This window comes from Lipophrys pholis (genome assembly GCF_963383615.2).
Source record: "Lipophrys pholis genome assembly, chromosome: 4".
Taxonomy (NCBI): Eukaryota; Metazoa; Chordata; class Actinopteri; order Blenniiformes; family Blenniidae; genus Lipophrys; species Lipophrys pholis.
Window position 1 is genome coordinate 26,065,069 of NC_137637.1, and position 26,792 is coordinate 26,091,860.

A 26,792-nucleotide genomic window follows, 5' to 3' on the forward strand; every position below is an offset into this window, starting at 1 on the left:
CCAGAGCACTTTTTTTTTTGGTATCTGGTTTGTCAAATTTGTGTCTGTATTGTGCAATTTTTCATATCTGAGTTCCACCTGAGTTGTGTTGGACGTCAAGGTTAGGCCGAGTGGGGGGAATTGAATGTCAGCGATGTGTTAGCTTTGTTTTCATTGTGTTAACAGGAGCACAATGGTATGATTGTGTGGCCATCTGAAACCCTACACCTACCCAGAGCTTTCCGGGGTCAGAGGTGGGGGAGATGTGTGTGTGTGTGTGTGTGTGTGTGTGTGTGTGTGTGTGTGTGTGTGTGTGTGTGTGTGTGTGTGTGTGTGTGTGTGTGTGTGTGTGTGTGTGTGTGTGTGTGTGTGTGTGTGTGTGTGTGTGTGTGTGTGTGTGTGTGTGTGTGTGCCTTTGGTCTGATGAACCATGCATTTTGAAAACCCCAGAAACTGAGGAGTAATCCATCCAGCATACCATCAAAACCATTTCTGCTTCACCGGCTCTCGCTCGCATACCAGATCTGCTCATCCTTGTAAAACGCTCTCATTTTCCAAATATAAATGATGTTTTTTCATTCTTCTCTTCCCCTTGTTGCTTTGTAATCTGTGTCATTATTTTAAGGTGCCATTTGAGGAGTGTCCTGCCTCTCGAAGCCCCTCACTGTGATGGACAAGACCATAAAGCCAAGCAATAAACCTGAGATGAATGTTATATCTTAACACTGATAGAGGCAATTAAGTCCATCATAAGGGAGAGAGGGAACACTCTTCTCCGGGGACTCATTCGCTTGCATGGTTTAACATGATCCCCAGCTAAATGCCTTATTTTATTTCTCCTCTCAGCTCACAGCTTACAGTCGAGCACAAATTGAGCTGATGTGTTTTTTTTGTGTGTCTTTTTTTTTATTTATTTTTTACACAATTTGGTCTTTCTGTCTGGCCTGCCCTTTTCCGTCTGTCGTCATGTGTCTCCCTCTTCTCCCCATTTCTATTCTTCCCTTTGGCTCTCTCCTCTTCATTTTGTTTTATTTGTCATAGTAATGTAAAAAAAAAAAAGAAGAAAAAAATCTCAGCTGCTTCAAATTATTCTCTGCTCTTTCAGCCGAGAAAGAAGGGCAATTCTGTCTCTCCTCAGTCGTTTCTGTGTGTTGAGGTTTAAAGGTAATGAAGAGCATATTTCATCTGCATGGAGTTATATGACTGGGTGTGGCTGCGCAGGTCTGTCATGGGAAAATAAATATTATGGAAGGGCTAACTTTGTTATCTTTATCACACTGCGATCAATGTGTCTACTATTGAGCAGGATACATTACAAACATGTAGGCCAGCATGGGATACGCACACATCCAGAACCTAACACACAGTGGGCTCGAGCTCTGCCTCAAGAATTCAAATGTGCACACACATCACATGCACGGTATAGTACACAAACACACACATGCAATCCATATCTGCTTTATGAGGTACCGTCCCCATATTCCCTGTGCTTTAGTTACTGTTTGTGCCTGTTTCTGTTTCTGTGTGTGTGCGTGTGCGTGTGCGTGTGCGTGCGCGTGCGTGTGCGTGTGCGTGCATGTGTGTGCGTGCCTGCCAGTGAGTCATTGAATGCTCTAATGACCACAGTCCTGACACAGGTATTTTGACGGCTGCCTCTTTCCATCGGCACATTGACTGACATGCGATTAGTTACGCTGGGCTGGAAAAAAACGAAGGAGGCGCACGCTGTAACCATGAAAAGAGACTATAGTAGAAGGGTTCAATCCACTTCGCCGCATCTCTCCTGCCCCGTCGTTCCTGAAAATCTAAAACATCCCAGGCTGTGGTTACTTGTCCTCGTGATTTGGTATTCAGTGCGTACAGTAAAGCACAGCTAGGCTCGCAGCGACCTTATGAGAAAACACTCTCCTCCAGATCAATGCAGGTTAGCGGCGCTGCAGTGCAGAATGCAAAGCAACCACCGTAGTAGCAATATGGATGGGTACAAAACTGATCTGAAAACGATCTCAGTACGTCGATATAGTATTGATTAGACTTAACCGGCCCTCTTCAAATACACGTGTCACTCATTTAAGTTTGTTAATTTCTAGTTCGTAGAGAGCCTACTGTAGTTGTGGCTGGGAAAAAGAAAAGCAGAATCTGAAAACAGGAGTTGAAGTTGTGGTCACGGTGCAGAAAACAAATCAAATGAAGTCCAGAATTATTATAAATTTGTGTTTCCCAATCTTGTCATGGTTTGAGAAAAAAAAAAACGGTGACAGCGTCCATCCTGCATGCCAGTTCTTCATGAACACAAGTGATCTTTTCCTTGGCGCGGCTTTCATCTTCCGAATACAATCTGCACACAACATACTTGCGGAAGTACAAAATAAGCCCAATAGAAGTCCAAAAAACCCCCACAAAATCTCAGGCGTTTGAAACAAAATTCCATGAAACAGAATGTTTTAGGTAAAAGTGAAACATGGCAGAGGAGTTACAGTGTGCCTGGGTTCTCATGGTTTATTTTTTTTTATTTTTTTGTCAGTCCGATTTGATCCGACAACTGAGGGGGATCAGGTTGTCGTGTTTACTTGAACACTGAATAAATGATGAGATTGGTGTGCAGGTTTAATTGCAGTTAGTGGATCAGTCCCGCAATGTTTTGCAATGTGACCTCAAAGAAGCATTCTCCTTGATGAGTACTAACAGGAGACGATATTATATTCAAAAGTACGAGCCTACCACGATTCTGTCATGTCCTCCAACAATATACTGATAAAAATACAAAAAAAAATTATTTTGAAAGTCCTCTAATGTAAAGAAGAAGAAGAAAAAAAAGAAAAAACAATGGCTGAAGTTCGATAAAACCGAAAGTTTGAGTCCCCGTTCGAAAGCTCTGGAAAACTGAAAATAAAACTGTATATACTGCGTTTCAATCAACGGTTGTTCTGTAACCTCCATGACTGTGGTGCACTTCCTGCATCAAACTGACATTGGTTTGGCTTTACGCAAACAAAGTTATTTATAGCATCTCTCCCGCTTTATTTTCTCCCTTCTATTCTCTCCCCCTCTATCTCTCTCTCTCCCTCTCATGTATTTGCATTTGTGCTATGCAAACAGGAGTCTGGTGTCAAGTGTGTCAGTTTTACAGCCCTCGCTTGTCCCTCTTCTTTCTCAAGCTTCAGTATCTATCTCAAAATTTCTCCCCTTCATTCCCCGGCTCGACACAACTCCCCTCTCCTCCAACCCACTGCCACTTTCCAGCTCTCTCACCTTCACCCTCTCTTCCCTCCCCCCCCTCTCTTTCTCTGTCTGTGTTTTCCTTTGCTCGATTGTTTTGCTGTAGATTTGACCGCTATGATTAATGACCTCAAAGCCTCAGGAAAGCAAACATGGAGAGACACGACAAGCTCGCCCTTCTCTTACAAACCTCCCTTTTTCTCATATGTCAACCGCTCGCTGAGCACATTAAGGCTGCTGCTAAAGAATCGGTGCATTAATCCAGAATCCAGAAAAGCAGCACAATCATTTTTGAATGATCAAAAAAGAAAAAATACATTACTGCACTGCATATGCAGTTGTTGTGGTCTTGACTCTCATTTTAGTGTCTTCTATTTTTCCCTTGTTTTCAGATTGATGGAGCACCTCAGACATCAGAGGCATTGAATTAGCCTTGCACAGTGGTAGGAATATAGGGTCTTTGTCAAGGACACTTCTCTGCTTCGCATACTTGAATGAAGTTATATTAATATCACATTTGATCAGGGGACTTTTATGAAAGAAAATACATGGATTTCTGAAGCATAATCCATGTGAGGGGTATGTTTAATTTTTTCAAAGTTAGCATTGTAAACGTTTGATTTGGATAATAGTTGAATCAAATGTTGTAGATGGATCTCTTTAAGTCCAACAGTATGTTGAAATGATCAACAGGAGCTCAAACATTAGAAGCAAGGTGACTTTTAACCGAAGTTTTTGGAAACTGGTGGAGTTTGTTTTTAGACGGATATCGAGACACGCGCTAGCTAGCTATTGACTATCGCGACGTCGCAGGCCGACCAGAAGTGGCCTTATATTGACATGCTGGGAAAAACTGCCATCTGTGGCGGTGGAGGTGACATGAATTCAACATTAAATCAATTAGACATACCAGGACAAAGACAATAGTCCATACACACCACTCAGTCGAAGCTGCACGTGTAATAGTATTATTTCTTGAGTGCGCGATATATAACGCACCACGTTTCAGATACTCTGAACAGTAAAGTTTAAATACAGGATAATGCATTTGCATCTCAGACCTGAGAAATCACACCTTGGATCGCTTGACAAGCAACATATGCTGCTCTGCAGAAAGGCATCGTCGGATCTTGCATCTGAATTCTTAGATTAACATGAGAACTCGAAACTGCATACCGTACTTCCATGAGGTACTATTACATCACGTTAATGATCACAAAAGTAGTTTTAGTTTTTGTTCCCACGTTTCTGTTGAGTCTAGAAGAACCAGGTTTGAATGCTGGTCATTTTAATAACATCAAACACTAGTCAACTCTGCAGTGCGAGTTGGAATCACTTGCTTTGGCGACCCCTGTAAAAGGGGGCAGCTGAATATACACAACTACTTTGTTAGATATTAACCTTTGAAATGAGAGGGTTGCTTTATTTTGCTTTATAAACACGCGTGGAGTATTGATGTTCGCATCTTATTCTAAGCAAGGAAGTAAATAAATGTTTTCCAAATGGTTGAAGTCCTATTTTACCATCAGAATTAAACCCTTGAACCTTTGCAAATGGGTAGACATGCTTGTAAAGCTTCATTTCCATTCAGGTCGGGCAAAGATTTGTTGGCGCAGGTCACCGCTTGTATATTTGTTGCAGCGCATGTGCTGAACACTTAGCTGAACTGACCAGTTAATAACCATTTAGAGCAAAGACATAATTGTTTTTACCTTTCCCCTTGATTTAAATATGTGTTATTCTAACAGCTGTGCCCTCGGTGACACCTCACCATTGTGCCGCAGAAAAAGTGTCACACACTTCACTTTGCGCTTCGACATTCTGTATAATTGTTTTGTACTTACACTGTTTTGCTCATCAAGATCTGGTTTGCAGGTGTGAGAATAACCTATTTGAAGACACCATCACATCTAGCACAATGTGATTAGGCCAGCATGTAACATCATTTTCCAGGAGCAATAAAGAAAGAGATTTAATTTTCATTGCAGAATATGATGATTGTTCCTCCTGCAAACTAATTGTGCTATCAGACAGAAATCATTGCACTAGAAGTAACACTTCCATCAGAGGCTGGATGATAACGTGAAATGAGACTGGTATTTCAAATTGAATAATGTTGTAAGGAACTGCCTTTGTGCTGCAGTTTGTTTGGCGTTCTGGATGTGTCACGTACAGAAGAAACAAACCTAAAGAAAAACTATTTTTCTCTCAGATCCGACAATAATATAAAGGGTAAAAAATACAAATATTCAGTCCAAGGAACATATGGCTCATTATATGTGGTGAAAAAAAAAAAAGTGGTTCCTTTTTAGTCCCTGGCCGCAGCTTGAGAAACACCCACAGTAACTTACAGTAGGCACATATCCATCGCGTTTCTTGACCTTACAGTACCAACGGTAATTCATCCGAGCCACTCGTAGCTGTCTTCAGGTGTGTTTTGTTTTCTCATAAATGGTCTGTGCCAAATAGTGTCAAGTAGAGAGGCAGGGAGGGCCCCTGGGAGTGTGTGTGTGTGTGTGTGTGTGTGTGTGTGTGTGTGTGTGTGTGTGTGTGCGCGTGTGCGTGCGCGTGCGCGTGCGCGTGTGTGTGTGGCCTCTGGCTGTGACCCCAGTGTTAATCACTCTACAGCCAGAACAAACCACGGGCTCTATCGCCACCACTGCTACAACAGCCCCCCTTTTACTTCTCTTTCTTTCTCATTCAATCTCTCTGTTCTTACGCCGTCTTTATTTTTCTCTCAGTCAACCCCCCCCCCCCATCACCTACAGTATCTCTCACCACTTGACCCGCCACTTACACAAGATCGTTATCTCGTTCACCATTAGCTCAGGGATACACCCTTGTCTTTCTCATCCTCTCCCCATAACCTCAAACTGTCACCTTTCGTCTCGCCAAAGCCTCCCCTTTAGGCTTTGTAGGCTTTGTGTTTCTGAGCTCTGTATTAGCGGGGCTGTCCTGTCCTCATTTCTTTGGGAAAGTGCAAAAAGCTAAAGGCTCTTCTCACCTCTTTGACTCTGTGCAGTCCAACACGAGCTGGGTGGCTGTTAGCACGGATCGAAAACGCATTAGCTCATGTTTCATCTGTTATTCATCAATATGTTTTAGGTGATCGCCACTGTGGGCAACCGTTGAGTGGGCGGGCTAACATTTCAGCATTTGCCAGGGTTTGTCCTCGCATCACGGCTCTGGAAATCGTTTTTTAAACTCAGCCTCTTAAATTTCTGTCACATGTGAAAGTTTGTGAAATCTGCAGCGAAGCACAAATGACCCACATCAGCAAAAATTAATTGAAATAGTTCACTTTTACAACATGGAAAGTAGGTCCCCGGAATTTCCTGTTGCTAATCGATTTCTGGGTCAACATGTGATCTGATTTACCTGTCAGATGTTCTGTAATTACACCGCTGCTGAGTTTGATTTGCCTTTTGCCAGAATGCATGCAACTCCAGCAGAGTCGTGTTCACCATGTTCACCGTTTCAGTTTAGCATATTTAGCAGAATTTTGCTAATTAGCAAAAAATCACAAATCGTGGGTGAGAGAAATGGGAATGTCATTAAATGAGCTCAAATCTCATGGTGGTGCTTGAGATTGAGCGAGAAAATCTCCAGAGTTTATTGTCTGCGTTTTAAACAGAATAAATGGAATATATTTTAAGACGTGGCATGAAACCTTTGCCACTTTTGATAAAACCTTTTTATTACATTTTTTGGACAAGTTAGATAAGCTACAATTTCTTTCAGCCAGTCTGAATGTGAAGGAGTCATAGAATATTTCTATGCAGGAACAATTCTTCCTAGACAAGTCATGAAAGCAAAAGAAAAAAAAAGGTCATTATGTGTATTTTGTGGAACTGACGACAAAGGTTTGAGTTCAATGTTGACAAAAACATCTGAGAAGGATTTAAAAAGATTCTAAGCGCAAAGCATTACCCATACATAAGGCTTCCATTTGTATGAGCGCAACAATATTAAAAGTAATCTGACTTTTAAACTGTCAAAAAATGTAAAAAAAAATAAAAAGAGGAAAAAATAAACCTTTTTAGTGGATTTGAATGGGATACTTTAGGATAGGTAAGCTTGCCGGCTGACTGGCTCAATGTCCGAGTCTTGAGCTTTCCTTCTTGTGATTATCATTCTGTTGTGCCTTTGTCGCCTTGTGACACCCGAGGAAACACAGTGAGGTGTGCGAACACTTGGACACACACACACACACACACACTCAAGCTTTAGGCAAGCCGGGACGAAGAGTGTGAGTTACACAAGCTTTGACAGGGCCTAATTATACGTGTCTCTAATGAACTGTAATTACTGACATCCACCAGAGCATCGAGGTCTATAAGCCGAGGACTTACAGTCATTAGGCTGCTGTGTTACACTGTTTCTGTCTCCACTGACTGACTGAAATTTCTCTCTTCGGCCAGTGTTGTGACGTGCCGGCCTCTGACTTAATGTTTCCTTATTTCTCTCTGCCCTCTGCAGTTTGATGGTGACAACATGTATATGAATGAAAACAACCACGAGTTCCTCCCGCCAAACCAGGTGAGTCCTAAATGCTCCTAATAGGGCACCAGATCTTTGTCAATTTTTTCCCCCATATTCATCTCTTCCCCTTGATCATTCCATGAGAGGCTATAAAGAGGTTTTTTCTTCCAATAATAGCTGTGGCTACATTGAATATAAGTAGTTTGATTTTACACCGCAGTGACTAAAATCACTTCTAAGTAAGGTATTTAAGTACTGTTAAGTAAGGTCGCCGTGCTGATTAGAATGAGTAAGGAGACCGTTTCTTTAGTGTTGCAGTTTCAAAAGAAACAGCAAGGTCGATTCACTTCAGTACTGGTGGGTTTCCACATGGAAGCCATCTTCGCAGTGCAAAGCATTATGGGATCGAGCCACTCACTCACTATATTCTTGGCACTTGTAACCTTGCACATCAATCTGATCTCTACATTCAGTGTTCATGTAAACAGAACAAATCTGATGTCTCAGTCAGAAAGTATTCATATTAACAAACTCAAAATGACCCTGTCAGTGCAGTTTGTATTGATCCTCGTCAGGATGGAAGAGCAGTTGTTTCTAAATACAGAGTTATGAAAGTAAAGGCCGACAATCTTTGCCTGAAACTTCGTCCCGGCACAATCATTAGCATGTGTGTTAATGTTCACATTACAGAAAATCAGAACAAGAATACTAAAACCGGCCAATTGCTTTTCCATTTTATCTTCAAGTTAGGTTTTTGTCCATTTTGATGAAGTACAACATGTTACTGGGGCAGAAATGTATCCTCTCATATTCTATTTCAAATATTGTTTGCCACTTTAAGTATAGTAAATGCTGAAAAACTAATATACTGCCATTGGACCAATGCTAATTAAAGATATATGAATTGAAGTACAAAAAACCACTCCGCAAATTATTTTAAACTTTTTTTTGAAAGTTTGAAATTATTGCTATATATTGAAAATAATAAACTGAATACAGTAAGGCTAGAGTCTACTGCAACGTTCATAAGGCCGGCAACGTTTAGACAATTTAGCTGTTGGTACATCACAGTAATTAGTGCGCTGGAGACGAAAACCTGAGGATCTTAATTAATCAAAAAAAAAAAACATACACACGCACAACAAAATCTCACACAGAAAGGCTAGGACCTTCTTTCTATGAGGTAAATTTATTCCCCAAATTCCCCACATTAATTCGGTCATCGGTGTCGAAAACATTGAAGGCATTTTTGCAAAGTGTTTATTGTATTAAAACGAAGGGGGAGTCAGCACTCTTCTACAGTTTGTGGCGACAGCGCAGACGCACTGTAACACAGCTGGTCGAGAACAACTGGGAGACCATATGGTTGTGTTTGGAGAGGGAGATTTGTGGAGTTTGTGAATAAGCCCATCTGACATACACAGTGGGGGTTGGGAATTTGTCCCTGTCAATTGAAATGATTAGAAACAACCCACGGGCTACAGTAGCCTGAGTTACTGTTGGATTTGCTGTTTTACTTAATTCTTATTTATTTTTTTAATTCTCCATTTTGTTAAAGCGTGAAACACAGAGCCGCTTTATGTTCCGTTTCCCACATTCGTAAACTTGACTTAAATGCCTCTGACAACAAATACATCTGTCACAAGGTAATTTCCAGCAGGATAGTTCCTGTTATCTGACAAATTCCTCATGCAGATACTCGGCTGTCTGAAGAAATCTTAAGAAGCCGTGCTTTTATCGACCAATTTGATTCTGCACATGTAGCTTTACTGAAGCGCTGATTGACTGATTACAAGTCGTGCTGATGCGCACTGTGTGTTTTTGCTGAATTACTGAGGGACAGATAAAACATTGCAAATTTGGCATAGAAGATGGAGACAGGGGGAGTGCGGGGGAGAAAAAGGTAGAGATCAGGGAAGCAGGAAAGGAAGAGACAGAGAGGGAAATAGCGTGAAAGACGGTGATGGGATGAGAGACGATTTTGCTTTGCTCTGTGTTATACTTTGTTTACTCAAGATCACTTCATATTTGACATGTGCCTTGCTCTATTCTCCGCTTCACCAAGTTTAGCCTCTCCCTCCCTCTGACAGCTCGAATCAGGGAGGCCTTAGGGGTGGACACACACTTCGACAACAAAACATTGAGATGGAAGAAATAGAAAAATCAGTGATCTGCACCTTCTTAGCTGTGTCCTATTCTGACACTACATACTAATACCAACAGATTTTCAGTGTGTAGTATGTGTTCATATTCAGAAAAGTGACATGGTGTGTTTCAGAATGTCAATATGCACTATGAATATTCACTTGTTGAGCGTGTTTCGGTTGAGATGTGACAAACTTCTTCATATTTGTGGATTTTATTTCTCATGACAGTACAGACTTGTGTCCTCCAAATTCGAAATAAACACTGTTTGGAGACATTTTACATTCTTTCACTTGTATTCTAGTATTTAGACTTCAGGATGTTTGTCGACAAAATGTTATTTCGTCAATAAAGCCATTGGATAATTGTTATTTATTTTTTGCTCACCCGAAAATTATCATTCAAGATAGAAATAAAGCTTCGGTTTGATTGACATGTCATTCTATCAGAGCCAAGTGCATGTTAGCAGCGGCGTTCTGCTTTACTGAGACCCTGCAGAAAGCATGCTGCAGTGCAGACGCAAGCAAATTCATTGTGCTTTCAGTTTGCATGCTTTTCGCAAATGATCTACTCAGTACAACACTGACAGTGACATCATGCACAAACCCGAGGGTTGAACAGGAAAACGATCTGCTGGAAATTTGATCATTTCTGTCTCCATTTGCTTGCGTTCACCGTGAAGTGATTGGCTCGAGCGCTCAATTCCAACAATCACCGAAGGAAACGTGACGGAGCTGGACGTGTTAGTGGAGGGCGTTACCAAACATGTTAAAGCATTACAGCAAATACATTTGAATTTGACTGAAAAAAACAACCAAAAAAAAAAAACTGAAGTCAAAACTATGGGGAAAAAAGAATAACAGAAGAGATTCATAAAGGACTGACCTCAGAGCTTCTCTCACAGTCCACAAATAAAACTCGTTGCATAGGAGTCAGCTGAGGAAATGCATCACCTCGATAACAGAAGCACTCTTGCTGAAGGCTGAGCAGCTTTGCACTTCAAATGCATTCAAAGATGCAATCATAAACAAGTCAAACGCTTTAAGAAGTTGTAAATGACATTGTTGTACAGTAATCTGTTTGCTTATAATCCTTAGTATTTTGCAAAGTGGGAAACATTTAACAAACCAGCTAAATCGATACTGTATCTTATACATCTGTCAGATGTGATCCTGTTGGTAGATCAGTTTTGTCCACATGCCTGTTTTTATGCACGCAAACCTAAATATCTACTAAAGAGCAGGCCCGTGGTGTTTGGGAGTGAGTGTGTTTCTTTGTCTTCGAGTATATTTGAGACTGCCTGGTTAAAGTGAAGTTCAAAACACATCAGGAGACAATACATCTGTTTATGCTCATGTTGAGATAAAACAGACTTGTAATGAAAGTATCAGCGGGTTAAAACAGCTGCGGGCTTAATTTTTATTAGCTTCTTTTATTTTTGTGGAAATGTGTGATACAGTATACACAGTCACTCTCACCATTTTAAACAAAAACAAATCGCACCGCCTAAAGCTGACTTACTGCTGCTTTACTATCTCACTCTACTGCTCTATCTTTATTCCACCCATTTTCTCCGACTCCCCCACTCTTGCCATTTCTCTCACAGTTTCTCTTTTTCTCTCTCTTACCCCCCGCTGCATTTAAATGCATTTGGGTCAGCGGTTCTGCTTCGAAACTGTGTGAATGTGTTTTTCTTAGTACTCTGCTGTCTCTCACTTCAGTTTCTCTTTGTAATTGCTCTATTTAATCCAGCTGTACAGTGCGAATGCATATTTCATACATAAGGTAGATTCCTATAGGTCCTAATCAGGGGCGTGTTGAGTAAATCCGAACCAAAAGCCACATCAAATAGTGCAGCGGGTTTGTACTAGTGATGAGTCACAAGGAAATGGGGTCAGTGCCATTGTCATATCAATGTTCTCATGAGCATCGTGGTCTGACCCTGCTTAGCTGGCTGTAGTGTAGTCCCCCCCCCCCCCCCCCCCCCCCCCCCCCCAGTACCCCAGTAGAGTGACAGCGTGTTAGTGATTCGATGACAGGGTCACAGACCCCGGTCTTGGCATCAACAAGCTCTTTGTCTGCCCCTGTGGTCACTGACCATTGTCGTGGCAACATAGTAGAAAAGAGTAACCAACCACGAGGGGCTCTGGCATTTTCCAGCAGTGTCACACAGGTCTGATCTGATGAAGTCTCCGCAGCCAGGAAGAGAGCTCCACCAGAGTAAACAGCCCTTTTTTCATCGTGAAGGTCTGAGTGGACCTTCGCCTGAAGTGAGATTTTTCTTGCTAAGACTAAACAAACGGCGTTACGTGACACCATCAAAGATAAATCGCCGTGGAGATGCTTCTCTCATAGCGCCACTGCAAAGTGAAAGAAACAATATACTTCATCAGCACTTTACCTTGACAATGCTCTCTTTTGATGTCTTTCTCCCTGACTTGTGAATTAATTTAGCAGAACTGCAGTTTAGAGAAATATGTCACAGGAAAAGAACATGAGGAGGAGATCGGGGGGGGGGGGGGGGGGGGGGGTGGGGGGGGGGGGGGACTGGAGATGGAGAAACTGCACTGGGGAATAATTCGGCTAATGGAGTGACTGTTTGGATATTCAGCAGAAGTAGGAATGGAGATTATGATCTTGCAATTAGCGTAACAAGGTTTTATTGATTGGCTGCTGCTGTAGCGTCTTCGCTGCCAAGACGCTGCATGTGGTTTTAACATGCACAGTGTGTGTGTGTAGCCCAGCCAGTCACACTAGTCCTACAACTACAACACGAGCAAAGCCCAATCCAGCTCTGTGTTCGCATCGAGCGGTGGCCATTTTCCTGATCATCAAAGCTGAAATATTATGGATTACTTAGTTGAAAGGGTCCGCTTGAATGCCCGATGATAAAGTGGACCACATTTGCATTTTCCCGCTCACTTTTAAGTTAATGCATTGCCCTCCTTCCCCTTTCAGTTAAAAGCAGGTATGAAAAGGAAGCTTCTGGTGTAGGGAGCGATTTGAAAGTTCATCTGCCTGTTTTGTATGTTGTGAGTTCAAATGATGTTTTAATGGTAAGTGATGCACCGTTCCTCGTCGCGGTGGTTATTTTGTTGCTGGCATGGATTACGGCTGTCCCTCGGGTGTTTTAATTGTAATTATGTCAACGTATGAGTGCCAACAGCAGATCTGTGTGACAAAGAGAAGTGGAGACACATTGAGAATCGATGGAACGTTATTTTTTCCTAATAGGGTGCCAAACAGATGTAATTATGAGTACGCTTTTGAAACGAGTTGACAGAGTGAACTTATAATGGGGCTTTCATGTTTTTTTTTTTTTTATTCATTTTGTTTTTAACGAGACATTTAGTGGCTCTTGTTAACAGATTTGGACAGGAATGATGTCTGTCGCCGAGTTCGAGTGTTGAAACTTCTCAAAACTCATCTTATGAATATGATGAAGTGCTCCACTAAAGCTCCCTTGTGTGTGTCTCATCTTTCCTCCATATGTTTCTGATGAACCATTGTAGAACATGATCCCGCAGTCTTTTATGTCCAACCTTTGACAAATCTATCACCTCTTCCCTCTGTGCTCTGAATTAAAGGCCCATTCCACCTTTCCAGTTTAGATGAGTAATTCTCTTGTTTGGCAGAAGCCCAAAGCCCAGCCAGCATGTCTGGATCCTCGACGGAGCCTGATTGGTCGGGTTCAGCCGTGTGTGACTGACAGGAAGCCTGCTGATTGGGGGAGACGGTATCTTTGGATCGTTGCGCTGATTAAAGCCTCGCGGCTGCGTTTTGTAAACTCCCGCCGTTCGGGGTCCCCGCACTAGCGCCCCAGCCCTGCTGGTCTGAATTACAGCTTGGTCGCATTAGTCTGATTTACAGCTTCCTCCTGCTGTTTAGATTGGAGCTGGGTATCAAGAGTGGCAGACTCCTCCTCCACTAGACGTCCACCTGCCCCCTCTTCTTCCTATCAATTCCTCCACTTTGTGCCTCACCCTCTCCTCGCCTCACTCTGCCCAATCCCTTGTCTGCTGCCCCTTTTGTGCCACCTCACCTAGTTTACCTCATTTACAACCCCTGCCGGCTTCTTACTTACCTCTTTCTCTAATTCACCTTTCAGACTTCTGTCCTCCACTCTCCTCACACTCCTCCTTTTCTCAAATGTCCCCATAACCTCGGACAACACCCCCGCTACCTTTCCTACCCAGCAGCCCTCCCTCCTGCCGTACCTCCCCCCTGTTCTCTTTCTCTCTTTTTCACTCCCTCTCTACATCTTTTGTGAAAATGAAAACAAAGAGCAGCCTGCCAAAATATTTCTATAGCCATTCGCTGACGAAGCAGGGAGCAGAGACAAAGCAAAAAGATGTGCAGGCATATTTGTCACGGCAGCAGAAAGATGGAAAGCTCTCTCTGCCCGTGGCCTTTTTACAGTCATTTGGAAACACCCCCCCCCCCCCCCCCCCCCCCCCCTCTCACCACCTCGCTCTCCTCACTCTCTCACCCTGTTTAAAAGCCCTCTGTTTGAAATACTCCTCTGACATGGCGTTATATATAAATGCGCGGCTGTATATTTGTGTAAGGTCCTCGCTCTGCCAAGCTGTCCATCCCCCTGTTGCCCTAGGTGATCAGATGAAACTAATGGCAACCTTAATGTGTTTGTGTAGGCCTTTCACTCCATTGGATAAAATGATGAGAGACCAAACACTCACTGTTATGCTAGACCACATGCCAGAGTATAATAAAAACCCACATAACACAGTGTCTTTTCAGTCTTTTCAAAACTACAGAGATGTCTCTTTTAAAAATAAAACTTTACAAAGTTTGCCTTGAATTACTTTTTCCTCTCATGGCTGTGAAAAGTAAGCTATTAGAGCAGGAGGAAAAAAAAATACATTCAGCCATGATCATTCGCAAAAGACTTGGTTAATCATTGATGCAGTATCTTCAAGGTATGGAAAAAGCTCAGTGCTGACATTGATCCATGTTGACTCGTTTCTTTTGCTGAAAGGAAATCGAAACGTGGGGACATTGTTCACTATTTAAACAGGTTAAACTGCCCACAGCAAAATGTTGTTACACTATAGTCAAACCCAAATTCACAACAACTCTACTGTTTTTTCGGTGAATTTGTTTGCTCATCTGAACCGTTTGAAATATGAAATAATAACTGGAAATACTGCTGTAGGAATCAATTCAATCTAACTGGGTAGCATTGTATGCTCTCTATAGTGGGTATTTACAGCTCAGTTAACAAGAATACGGGTCAGTGGTCTGTTAGCTGCTCTGTGGGGCTGCTCATGCTTAGCATAAGGAATGCTTATCTTTATATTTTTTGATACCACTATAATGAACATGTCTATAATGTTATTCGAATTCTTCCTCAAGAGGAGACATGAATATATTCAATAACTATCACGGCACAGAAAAAATGATATACTCTTCTATTAGCTCTTCTGGCTAAAAACAACCAATATTATTAGCCCATGAGGATATTCCTGTATGAATGTAACTCTGGAAATGAACTTGTATATATGCTGCCATGCTGGAGGTCTTTTTGTGGACATTTTTGAGATGCATCAAGTATGATTTGCAGTGCAGAACTCCAGTGAAAGACAGGGAGGTTCATTGATACTGGAGAGCTGTCTCCTCCACTCCCCTCCACTCACAACCAGCCTCTTATTAACAATGGCACCAAGAGTGCGAGGGTCCAGATGTTAGACTCCTGCTCCCACCAGCTGTGCCAGCCTCCGATACACAGCCTCATTGACTCTGAACCAGGGAGGCAAGACACTTAAGAACACACTGACACCACATGCACACGCACACAATGCAGCCAGTCTGTTACAGTGGGAGCTTTTCTGTTTAGAAAAGACGATACCTAGCACATATTCACAAAAGCATTCAAAAATTACTGCACTTTGTTTTGCTCAGACGACACTGAATGTGGATACGAATCCACTGCACACATTAAATGACACACGTGTACTCCAACCAGCCACATGCTCTTTACACCCCCTTCTCCCGGTGTAGAGTTATTTGTGGGTGACAGGATCCTAACAATTCTCAGAATAATGCACATTTGTTTGGATGACTGCGCCATCAGCGCTCCCTTTGTTATTTTGAACATTGTTAGAGTCAGTCGGTACAGATCCACCAGCTCTTTATTCTGCTGGGGTTTTTTTCTTTTCTTTTTTGTCCATTTACTTGTTCTTATAACAATAATTAGTTTTGTCATTCAGACACAGTAGCACCATTGTCCACATGCTAATAAGGATTTTTGACAGTGGGCGCAGAAAAGTAGATAACTGAGGAGTCATTAAATATTAAAAAAAACAGTTGCCTGGCTGCTGTGTTTTGGCCTTGTTGAGTCCCCGCGCTGTTTCTGTGTAGTCGTAGTTCAACTATTGCACTGTCTCTTGTTACGTCTTGCAGAACAGACAGTGGTGTGCCATTGAGCAAAGTTAAAAAGGCGTCCTTCCTCCGGAGACACGGCTGCTCCCAACTGGAAGAGACAGAGGGGACTCTGGAAATAATACTGTACGTCCGCCAGCGTAGCATCATAATTCTAGATTCACCCTGTCAGGCAATAAGTTTGATTATAGTCCTCATTTGAAATGTTGGATTCATCTCTTTCCCCTCCCCCATTATTTTTTTTTCCCCTCCTCCTTTCTGCTCCGTCCGCCCTCCTTTCGCTCTCCTCCCCCCGCCACCCACAGCAGTATCAACATCGGCATCACGATCACTCTGGATGAGTATTGGGAAACCTGAGCTATCTCGTGCACCCATGGCTTGTTTTCCGACCGCATTACTGGAGATCACAGCTTTCACTGACACTGTGAGGCATCTGCATATCGTTAGTACCACGAGGTCCTGAACCATGTCTGCGTACATGACACCAGAGCAGCAGACCGGCACACACCTTATTCATTATTGTCTTCTGCTCAATTCTTTACTGTTCCATTCTCTTTAGCTTTATTCTCATACATTCCCACATATTCTATTTGGTTCAATTCCTTTCGATACTCTTGGATTCTGCTCTGATCCGTTCTACTCTATTTTCTTGTGTTATATTATATTCTGTTGTACATCGTGTCACTCTATTCCGCTTTGTCTTCTGTTCTGTTCTATTCTGTTCAGATCTACCCTATACTTATCTGTCGCTATATTGGCTTATATTCTATTGTGTTTCATTCGGTTCTGTTCAGTTCTTTTCTGTATTATTCTAGTGTATTCTATACAATTCTATGATGCTTTGGACTGTAGTTTTCTTGCTTCTTCAGTTCAATTCCATCCAGAACCTTTCCATTCTATTCTTCTGTATGTATTCTATTGTATTCTGTTCAAATTTATTCTGTTTTTTTTTCTATTCTATTCAGTTATGATCTTTTCCACTCCATTCAGTTTAATTATGTTCTGTCCCTTTCCATTGTATTTTATTCTAATGGGTCACATTATAATCTATTCTCTTCTATTTTTCTGTTCTTGATTTTTCTACACCAAACTATTCTATAGTTTAGTTATAGTTTGCTCTATTTTATCCTATGTTGTTTTCTTCTATTCATTTTTTGTTCTTTTCCATACTATTCTAATCCATTCTGATATAATCTATTGTACAGTCTTTTGTATAATTTCCTTGCTATTCTAATCTGTTCTCTAATTATACTGGGGGGGGTGGTTCTTTTCTCGTCAGGATGATTCTATTCTGTAACTTTGTACTATTCCGTTCAGTTCCGATACATTCCATTCCTTTTTCTTTTCCATTGTTTTGCATTTTCAAGTCATTTGGCAGAGATTTTAATGTTTTGTTCCACTTGAGTGTTCAGTAATAATGATGCAGTAGTTGCAGCTGACAGCACTTCTCCATTAGTCTCTTCTCTTGCCAAAATCAAGAGTTATTAGACAGTGAGGAAGAAACAGAGTCAACAAGAGGAATGGGGGTTAGTGACATACTTCCTGTGAATCGAATTAATAAAGGAGGGGGGAAAAGAGGCAAAAGAAGGCGGCTCATGTCTGCGAACTTGCATCAGTCGACATCAGCGCGAGAGGCGGGCGAATGAGAAACAGACAGAAACATAGGTACAAAGGAGATTGTGTTTATCATTTGATAAAGTCTCCCGTATAACCTCGGCATGTTGTGTAATAGCCCTGGCTCTCCTTTAACTCTACGGTGTGCCACTTCAAATTAGTTGCTTGTGGAGAGGGCCTGCCCCGTCTTTGCAAAATGCATTAGTACACCACTCAGAGCCTCATACAGCCTAGGGTTAAACACAAATTATATCATTTCTGTCATCCAATCAAATCACACTGACCCCTTGACCTGAGAGATGAGTCAAATGCATAATGAAATATGACATGGCACAAAAGCTCTGATTCTAATTGGTTCTGACGCACGATCAGATGAGGGTGACCTCCTGACCTCCACTGACAAGTGAGACGAGCACTGGGAACAGGATACACGAGGGACAGGGAGGGAAGGAAACATGAAAAGAAAAAAAAAGAGGGGGGGGGGGGGATGTGCAATTAGAACGACTGGTTTTAGTCAATGGGAGGTTAGTTAGTAATCAGCTCAGTATCTGAGGTGAATGGGGCCATCTGCATCCTTGGACTTTGGACAGTTGGTGCTCACCTTAATTATTCTCTCCATATTTCCCTTTCTGTCCCATTCGGGGTTAATTCCTAGGAAGAGTATGCCTTTGACATTATGTCTTTCCTTATCTTCCCACTTTCTCCCTCCCTTCCCATATTTTCCATCCATTCACTCAGCAAACTGAAGCCAGCCTTCCCTGGTGGCTCTGCATACCTGTGCCCACTGACGCTTTAGTGCTAAATAGCGAGAGATAAATAATGCAGCTGGGCTGTTTTGGAGAGAGAGATGAGATGACAGAGGGACGGTTGAGGTGAGCTGATCAGGTTTGGAGCAGAGCTGTGTTGGCTTCATGAGAAACAGAGCTGACTGGGGCTGCGCTGGCCAAGAGAGGAAGAGGAAAGTGGAGGTATACAGTGGCTGTAACTGGATCTTCTTCTGCCCCCTCCTCCTCCTCCTCCTCCTCCTCCTCTTCCTCCCCCTGATCCTCCTCCACCTCCTCTCTTTAGCTGTGTGGTGTGTTGATACCCTTTGACATGATATTGTAGCAGAAGAACAGCCATGGCTTTAATTAAGCCCGAGTTGACAGGGAGAGATGGATAGATAACGAGGGAAAAAGAGAAAGAGGATAAGAAACAGATTGAGAGCAGTTCAGGCCTTTCAGATTAGTGTTTGAAGGCAGTATTTGCCTCGGCGGTGTCACGCTAAAACACGAGCCCTGCATTCACTAGAAAACAGGATCATTCATAAATACAGAGTGTAACCCTCCTTTGGGTGAGTGATGGCAGAGTGAACGAAAAGAGATGATGTGTCTACAGGTTTGTTCTCAAACTGGACAGTATGGGAAGAAGCGATAACGGGCGTCTGAGCCCTTGTGCTGAGTGCTGGATGGGACGAAGGTGTTGGAACGCAGAGTGCCGGAGGTGATGGAGGTGGTGGTAATGTGTGGGGGATTTTGAGCATAAATCACCGCTGTGACAAAGCTCTTCAATAGGCAGATAAGTGCACATTAGTGGTAAGACAGATATGTCATCGTCTGTCTCGAAGCTGTCGGTCCCACCCTCCCCCTGAAACAAACGTTGGCTTGGGAGGACTCCAAACTCTTCATCTGTGCGGAACACAAGGAGACGGCCTGAAAATACAACACTTGCGCTCTTATTGTGTCACTTGATGTCTCACTAGTGGAACTGTTCACAGTCCGTGGGGCTCCTGTTAAAATATTATTTGTGTAATGATGTTTTGTTTTTTTCTTGTTCCGAATATGCTTCAGAATCAGCAAATAACACAAGCAGCGCTGCGACTATAAGGGTTGCTGACAGTTAATAATTTAGTCTGTTTTACATATTAAAAAAAGCTTTTTTTTTGTCTTAACAGTCCAAAACTGCAGCGAAGAGTTATACATCTTTTGACTTCAGAGGCTTAAAAACCAAACAATGTGTCGTCTTATTACCAAGTCTGTTTTTGAATTAATTAATCATAATGTTTTTGTTAATTAGGATTATGTGTACTTTTCTTAAATGATTGCTTTTTTGGATTCAAAATGTCATTTTGCATTTCATTTCTATTTTTAAGTATTTTTCTACAATACAAAGGAACTATTCCCAAGTTTGTTTTAGTTCTGTCCAAATTATTACTAAAGTAATCCAAACATGTTAAACGACAGCATGAGATGCTGGTGACAAGTGTTTATTTAGTCCATTTTATCTGACCAGAAAAGTGGTGAAGTGCAAACAAACTAGTTGTTGTTACGGTTTGTTAGGTGACACCAAAGACATCACTTGAATGTGATCATTCGAAAAGAAATTACTTTGGGCATATTAAAATTCCATTTACACAAGTTACAAACCACCCCTGACTAGTTAAGTGAGCGGGGAGGAAATGTTTTTAAATGACTATGAACATTCAATGTCAGTGTGGAAACACTGCAGACATGGCTGTTTGGAACATTTGGAAATGCATGTCTGCATGGGTGCGGGTGCCTTACAGAGAAAAAATATACATTTTCTTTGGTCTATAAGTCAGAAACGACTGTGCTCAGTTGATATTTTATGAGACAAATTCATTAACACTTTGCCCACAAACATTAACGCAATACACCAGCATTTTAACTTGCCACCAATAACATTTTAATGCGGACTGGTCAAATTTTTACTAAATAAAAGACTTAGCAAGACTTAGGTTTAGTCTAAATCATCTGCTAATTTCAGCTCAAAACACATTAGAAAGGCATATCCTGTAGTCTATTGTACATTCACTAAAGGCCATGCATCTTTTTATTGTACTTATGAATTACATTTGGCAGCTAAGCATATTTAAAATGGATATACAATTTAATATTAACTGGGTGATGTCCTAAATCCCGATTTCTACAGGCATCACAATAATCTAATAAGAGGAAGAATATACAGATAATGAGCCATTAGCCACAGTCAATATCATCTCCAGAAGGCCTTGAATACTCAGGCAGTGTTACAGAGGGAAGGAGAGATCCGTGCCAAATAAAAGACAAGCTGGATAGCTCCCCAATCAATGTTATTTTCTCTCTCAGTCCCAGACCAACTGTCTATTCATCTGTTTCTTTCAAATGAAAGGTGTGCTGGTATGTAACACTTACAGTCGGCAGAGCTGTCTCGTAATTAAAACGTTACAGATTGTGTTTCGCTCACTGCGCAGACAGCATACTGTGTATTGGAAATAATGTTCCCTATAGTGTGCCGTATTGATCCGGTGAGGGAAAAAAAAAAATAGAGGATGTCTCTGCGTTGAAAATAGAATATGTGTAATGCAGCTTTTGAGAGGAGAGTGGCCCTGACTGCTGAACGTAAACCAGGGACGAGCACCTCGGCTATTGTTTGAAAAGCCAATTCCATACTAGGACACATGCCGGCCCATACGATCCATCAAACGCATTGCCTTTGTTTGGATTTTACTTTTAAAGGAGAAAAGAGTATACATTAGCCAGAGTGTACATGTGGTTCTGTACATGCAATCTCATTTTGAATAGAGGCATATGAATAATTTATCTTGCCACAATCCAACTGGGAACGTCCTTGGTATTTACATTTTATCATCAAGGGCACTGGATGAGCCTTCACGGCAATCTAACACATGACACATCCTCAGTCCTTGTCCCTCTGCACGATCATACACAGGAAAATGTTTTTTTTTTTTTTTTTTTAGGCTTGGATATATGTATTAATATACTGTGCAAAACAACAGATTGATGAGCGTGCGAGGTGATGACTAAGCAGGGTGGTCTTTAGATTACACGCCGCTCTGCCACATTGTGAGTGAAGCTCTGTGGGACACGCACACGGACTCACTTTGCACAATAGCTTCAATGTTTACAGCAGACAATTTCGTTTCCTTCCAACAATTATGAGGGAAATTGAATCTCAGGAAATGTTCGTTTTCTTGTCCATTAGACCAAACAATAACACTATCCCCAAAGGTTTACAAAAGCATCTGTCTTCAAAGGACAGTCCAGAAAATTAATATCAACTTGCTTTCAGGCTATGTCAGGACAAAGTAAATCAAATTGAGGCAATCACACTTATCTCTCGTCTTCTCCTCCTTTTTCTTTCCTTTGGTGTAACATTTAAGAAGATGAAAGTGTGCTTTTAATGCTCAGTGTGTGTCTACACTTGAGTGCAACATAGCAAATGTCCTTTTTCCACTAAAATTAAAGATGGTCGTTTCAGTTGTCTAGTTGTTGTAACTTAATGAAATCCCTCTCGCATGGCTCCGAGACGTTGGATCCATTTTAATCCTGCTAAAAGTTGTTGTGGAAGATTGTCTCTTATTATGTGAGACACAAATAAAAACAAAAGGCTTACCCTGCTCTTCAGTCACAAAGACAAAGAATTAAAGCAGCTTTCACCTCAAAATTAACAAACTTCTACATGGTGTCTTCACTTTACTGACAATGCGGATGTTTTCGGAGCTTCCTTTGCAGTGAAAGAACCCTAATTGTAAATCGTTTTGTTTATCTTAACACGTTTGTAATTTATGTGCACACAAATTGCAGAAGTGGCCTTTTACACTCACCTTTAAACTAAAAAATGAATCGAGAAAAACAAGAAGAAAGAAAATATACCCTGTATCCCTTTCTCTTTTCTCCCATCTCCCAGTGCCCCTTATTTTCTAAAAGTATCTGTTTGAGAGATAAATGACCACTCTGCTGCCGAGGATGACAGCCTACACAAAGATGATATTGAATTGATTTCAGAAATGTTGCAGAACTGACTGTTTGATGTATACCGCCAGACATGAATCATAAAAATTCTATTAAAAAACCCTTGAATGGCTGACACCAGAATATTATTTGTGATGATTAATTTGACTCAGTCATTACAATGGGAGTCAAGTTGGATCGTCTCAGACAAAATTGCTTTTCATTCCCCGTTGAATTTCCCTGCTATTTTTCTTTTCTGCTTGCTCCGTGCAGAACTCTGATCTGATTGGACTTACTGTGTTAGTGTGACAGCACACAAATACAGAGACTGTTGCTTTTCTTTATTACCGATCACTGAGCATCGGGTTTTTGTTCCAGAAATGAGCCGTTTAACATCTGAAACAAAATTATACCTATTCCAGTGAAATGACAGATTGGAGTTTAAACTGTTTACAAAGCTTTTTAGGGAATTTCTTATCTGATACAATGTGAATAAAATAAGACAGTGAATCTTCTTCTGCGTGTCACAGCATTACCCTTAACAAAGATATTTACATGTTCTTTATGTTAAAGTATTTGGAGGAGCGGCATCAACCTTAAATATGAATCCGCTTATTATTTTCTTTCCAGATGATTAAACAGTTATATTCTTATTGGACGTTCTGATGCAAATGTATAAAACGTCAAAGAACATAGATACATCCTTCCAAATATACGTTTGGATTTCTTTCCGTCGTTATTTATTTTTTAAAGGATTCTTGCCATACGATAGGTTCCAGGCCGGACATGTTCTTCCTGTGCATACATGGGTTTTCTCAGGGTAGTCTGGGCTTCCTCCCACAGTCATAAAATGTGTATTTGAAGTCTACTGACGTCTTTAAATTTGAGTCTGAGATTGTCTGTCTCTCTCTGTGTTTGATGGTAAATCAGCGTTACATATATAACACATTTTCATGGCTTTTGCAATCTTAAGGCCCAAATTGACGTGTAAATTGGTAAGTGTGTTTAAAACGACATGTTTTCATATACCCTTACATTGATTGGTAAGCAATACCAATCCCTAATAATCCCTGGGTATGAACCAAATTAAGCACATATTGAACACAGAAGACAGACAGAAGGCTCCATTCTTATCCATCTACCGTACATATTTAGTGTTGAGCATTGATGGACCTTTAGACGCTGTCCATACAGAGACTGGTTTAGGTATAACTGCCGAGGGTATTGATCAGGTAGGCTTTCTGTCTACACAAAGGAGGCATTTTCACGGAGTGAACCAGGTAATTTTTGAAACCAGCTCCCGACTGAAAACGCTGAAGTCATAACCCCGTCTCTTCTTTAACCTACATGTACTAATCAACACAACAATGGCGGATTAGCGTCTGTGCTACAGAAGGTACCCAGCTTGTTATGGCTTTTACAGCACAACCTTCTGCTCCTCCTCCATCACCGTCGGCAACAAAAGAAAAAAGGGAATCGCGCAAACTGCATACTCCCACAGCCTGTGTTTGGCGTCTCATGTGTGCTTCATGTCTTCTTCTCTGTTTTTGGTGTCTTTCTGTGATAGTATTACCTCACCACTACAGGCCTGGTATAGAAACACTTTCCTGAAGTTTTGTGTGGAGGGAATTTATTTTTTATTTTTTCCTAATGGAATGGCGACCAGTTCACCACGACTTCACCTGTTTGATTAGGGCCGACCAACCCCTAAGTGGTCGAAGAGTTTTCAATTCTATTTTAAAAAAAATAGCGTTCCATTGCTCTGGAATTGTAAAGATCTTGACAGAATTATTGAACCTGAGTTGTTTATGCTGTGGTAAAGTATCCAGTCAAAATGTGTAAAGCCGCTGTAGTGATTTCAGCTCACTTTGCTGTTGCACTCGTGATTTGCGAAATCCATTCAAGAGTAAATACATCTATAATTAGTTAAGTTGGCCTACCTTCCTGTTGCTGTTGAGTTTCAAACCAACTTACTTTGTATGGTGACTCGATGTTGTTTGAGACTATAAAGCTCTTTTTGTGTATTAAGTTGACTTCAAGTTGCTTTTGAGAGGACCGCTTGTAGTTTTCTGAACTGATAGTTAAGCTTTGAGCATTTATCTATGCTGGTGAAGTGTTACAGTCATTAAAAGCAGAAGATATTTGAAACACTTGCGAAAACTCAACGATACTCAACGATAAAACTTGTCAAAAGTCATACCACTTTGTCAAAAGTAATATTTTTATTTTTTTTTGCATTATGTTTTTGTCACCCAGAATTACACAGGTCAGACAGGCGGCGGTGGAGGAGGCGGCGGAGGTGGTGGGACCTCAAGTGGCAACGGAACCGGGGACGAAGACTACGAGATACCCCCCATCACTCCACCCAACCACCCAGAGCCTCCACTTCTTCACCTGATGGAGCACGACTCTACGGGCTACCTCTGCCACTCGCTGCCACACAATGGGCTCATCAACCCGTATTCCTACCCGGAGCTGCCCACACTCATGATGTCGAACATGCTGGCGCAGGACAGCCACCTCGTCTCCAGCCAAATGCCCTCGGTGAGTCGCAGAAAGCCTCCAAAGAGGAGACACAAGTTTCACAGTGACGACTGCAAGAACTGATCACTGGCCTTTTGCCTTTTTAGCCTAATGGGTGATTACAGCAATTTGAATTAATGCACAGACCTATACAAAGCACATGAACTAATAGTTTCAAAGTTAAAGCTATTTATCGGTCGTAAGACTACTCATGATCCAGGTTAATTAGACAGCAACTACTACATCATATAACAGAAGTGAGTACACCCCAGTGAATATCACTCACATTTATAATGGATTTCTTTACATATGAGACCCTACTTCTTATGTGAATTGTAGGTTTTTTGCTCTTCAATAAGACAAAAAAACTAAAAGTTTGGATTTCTGATATTGAAAATACAGACCACAGAGTAGGAACTAAGTTGAACAAATGTTAGCACATCTGAACCTTCATACAGTATACAGTATATAGAACAACCAACAAACAGTGAGCTGACACCATATGATGAAGGTGCTACAATTAAAAAAGTGATGATGAGGCACATCGGGAGATTGAGCAATTTTTACTTATGAAAATGATTTGAATAGATTATTAAAGCATATGAAATAAACGTTTAAAAGCTGTCTGCCCTGTTAACACCACATCTTTCTAATAAGAAATGAATTAGAGCCTAAAAAGGTACATGCAGGTTTTAAGTCATGGAGACTGGGGCTTAGTGTGGGGAACTGAGTGATTGTGCTGCAGCGGTTGCCATGTCAGCTGTAATGCATGGAGAAAAGGATTGTGGGTAAATCCATCAGCATCATATCTGCCTCGACAGCATGCATCGGTCAATCTGTCAGGCCTTCAAACATGAATATGTGCTGATTACTCCCTCAGCTCCGCACACAACTGCTACTCCACAAATTAGGATCTCCAAACCATAATTGCATTCATGAGAAGTGCTGCGAATAGAGCAGGTTTCTATCACAACAAACGATGTGAAGCTTATGGATGGAACATATGTATAAGCTACAAAAAAGGGATAGAATCTTTTTTTTTTTTAGCAGTCCTTCTTAAGAGTATGTCATACATATAGCCCCATAAGTGCAGCAGTGCTTTGACTCTGGAGCTGAACTTTGGTTACACGTTAATGAAAGCTTTTGTACCCCGCCCTAATCAGCTGAGGGCTACACTGAAAAGTGCTCTTTTTATGTGCCGTTTACGTTTGATAATGTCAGATCTTAATGCGCCTCGTTGAAATATGGACCGACTGTTGTCTCTTATCGATTGCAGCACTGAGATCCCCCGTGAATGAAGAGATATGGTTAACAATGTTGGCATGTACATGATTGTTCTGTGCTGAAACTTCATATTGACTCAGATATCAAAAGCAGACCCAGAAATGCTCACGTGTGTCTTTCAAGTGATTTAATATAGCCGCAGTTTAAGATGGTACTTGTTTGTTTGTATTATCACAAATGACAAAAGTCACCAGTGTTTTGTGTGTGTCAATAAAAGATAAGAGTGTGTTTTATACATTATATTCAGTACAGAAGCACATCAAGGTCAAGCATATTGTATAATGTTCATCATAAACTGGAGAGATAAAGATAAACAACAGTCAGCGTACGGGCAAAATATGGCTTGATAAGGATCTGAAATATAAACATATTATGCATTATATATAATGTTGGAATATTCCCCCGAGGTATTGG

General features: G+C 41.4%; 1 protein-coding gene across 4 annotated transcripts in view; it reads left to right on the forward strand.

Annotated features, from left to right (window-relative positions):
• tox2 (TOX high mobility group box family member 2) overlaps positions 1-26,792 on the forward strand; it is a 97,215-nt gene that overhangs the window by 41,783 nt on the left and 28,640 nt on the right. For all 4 annotated transcript variants that reach the window (XM_080461015.1, XM_080461012.1, XM_080461013.1 and 1 more), the window contains exons 3-4: positions 7,678-7,737; positions 24,828-25,115. In XM_080461015.1, coding sequence (XP_080317141.1) covers positions 7,678-7,737; positions 24,828-25,115 — 348 coding nt within the window. The remainder of the gene's footprint in view (positions 1-7,677; positions 7,738-24,827; positions 25,116-26,792) is intronic.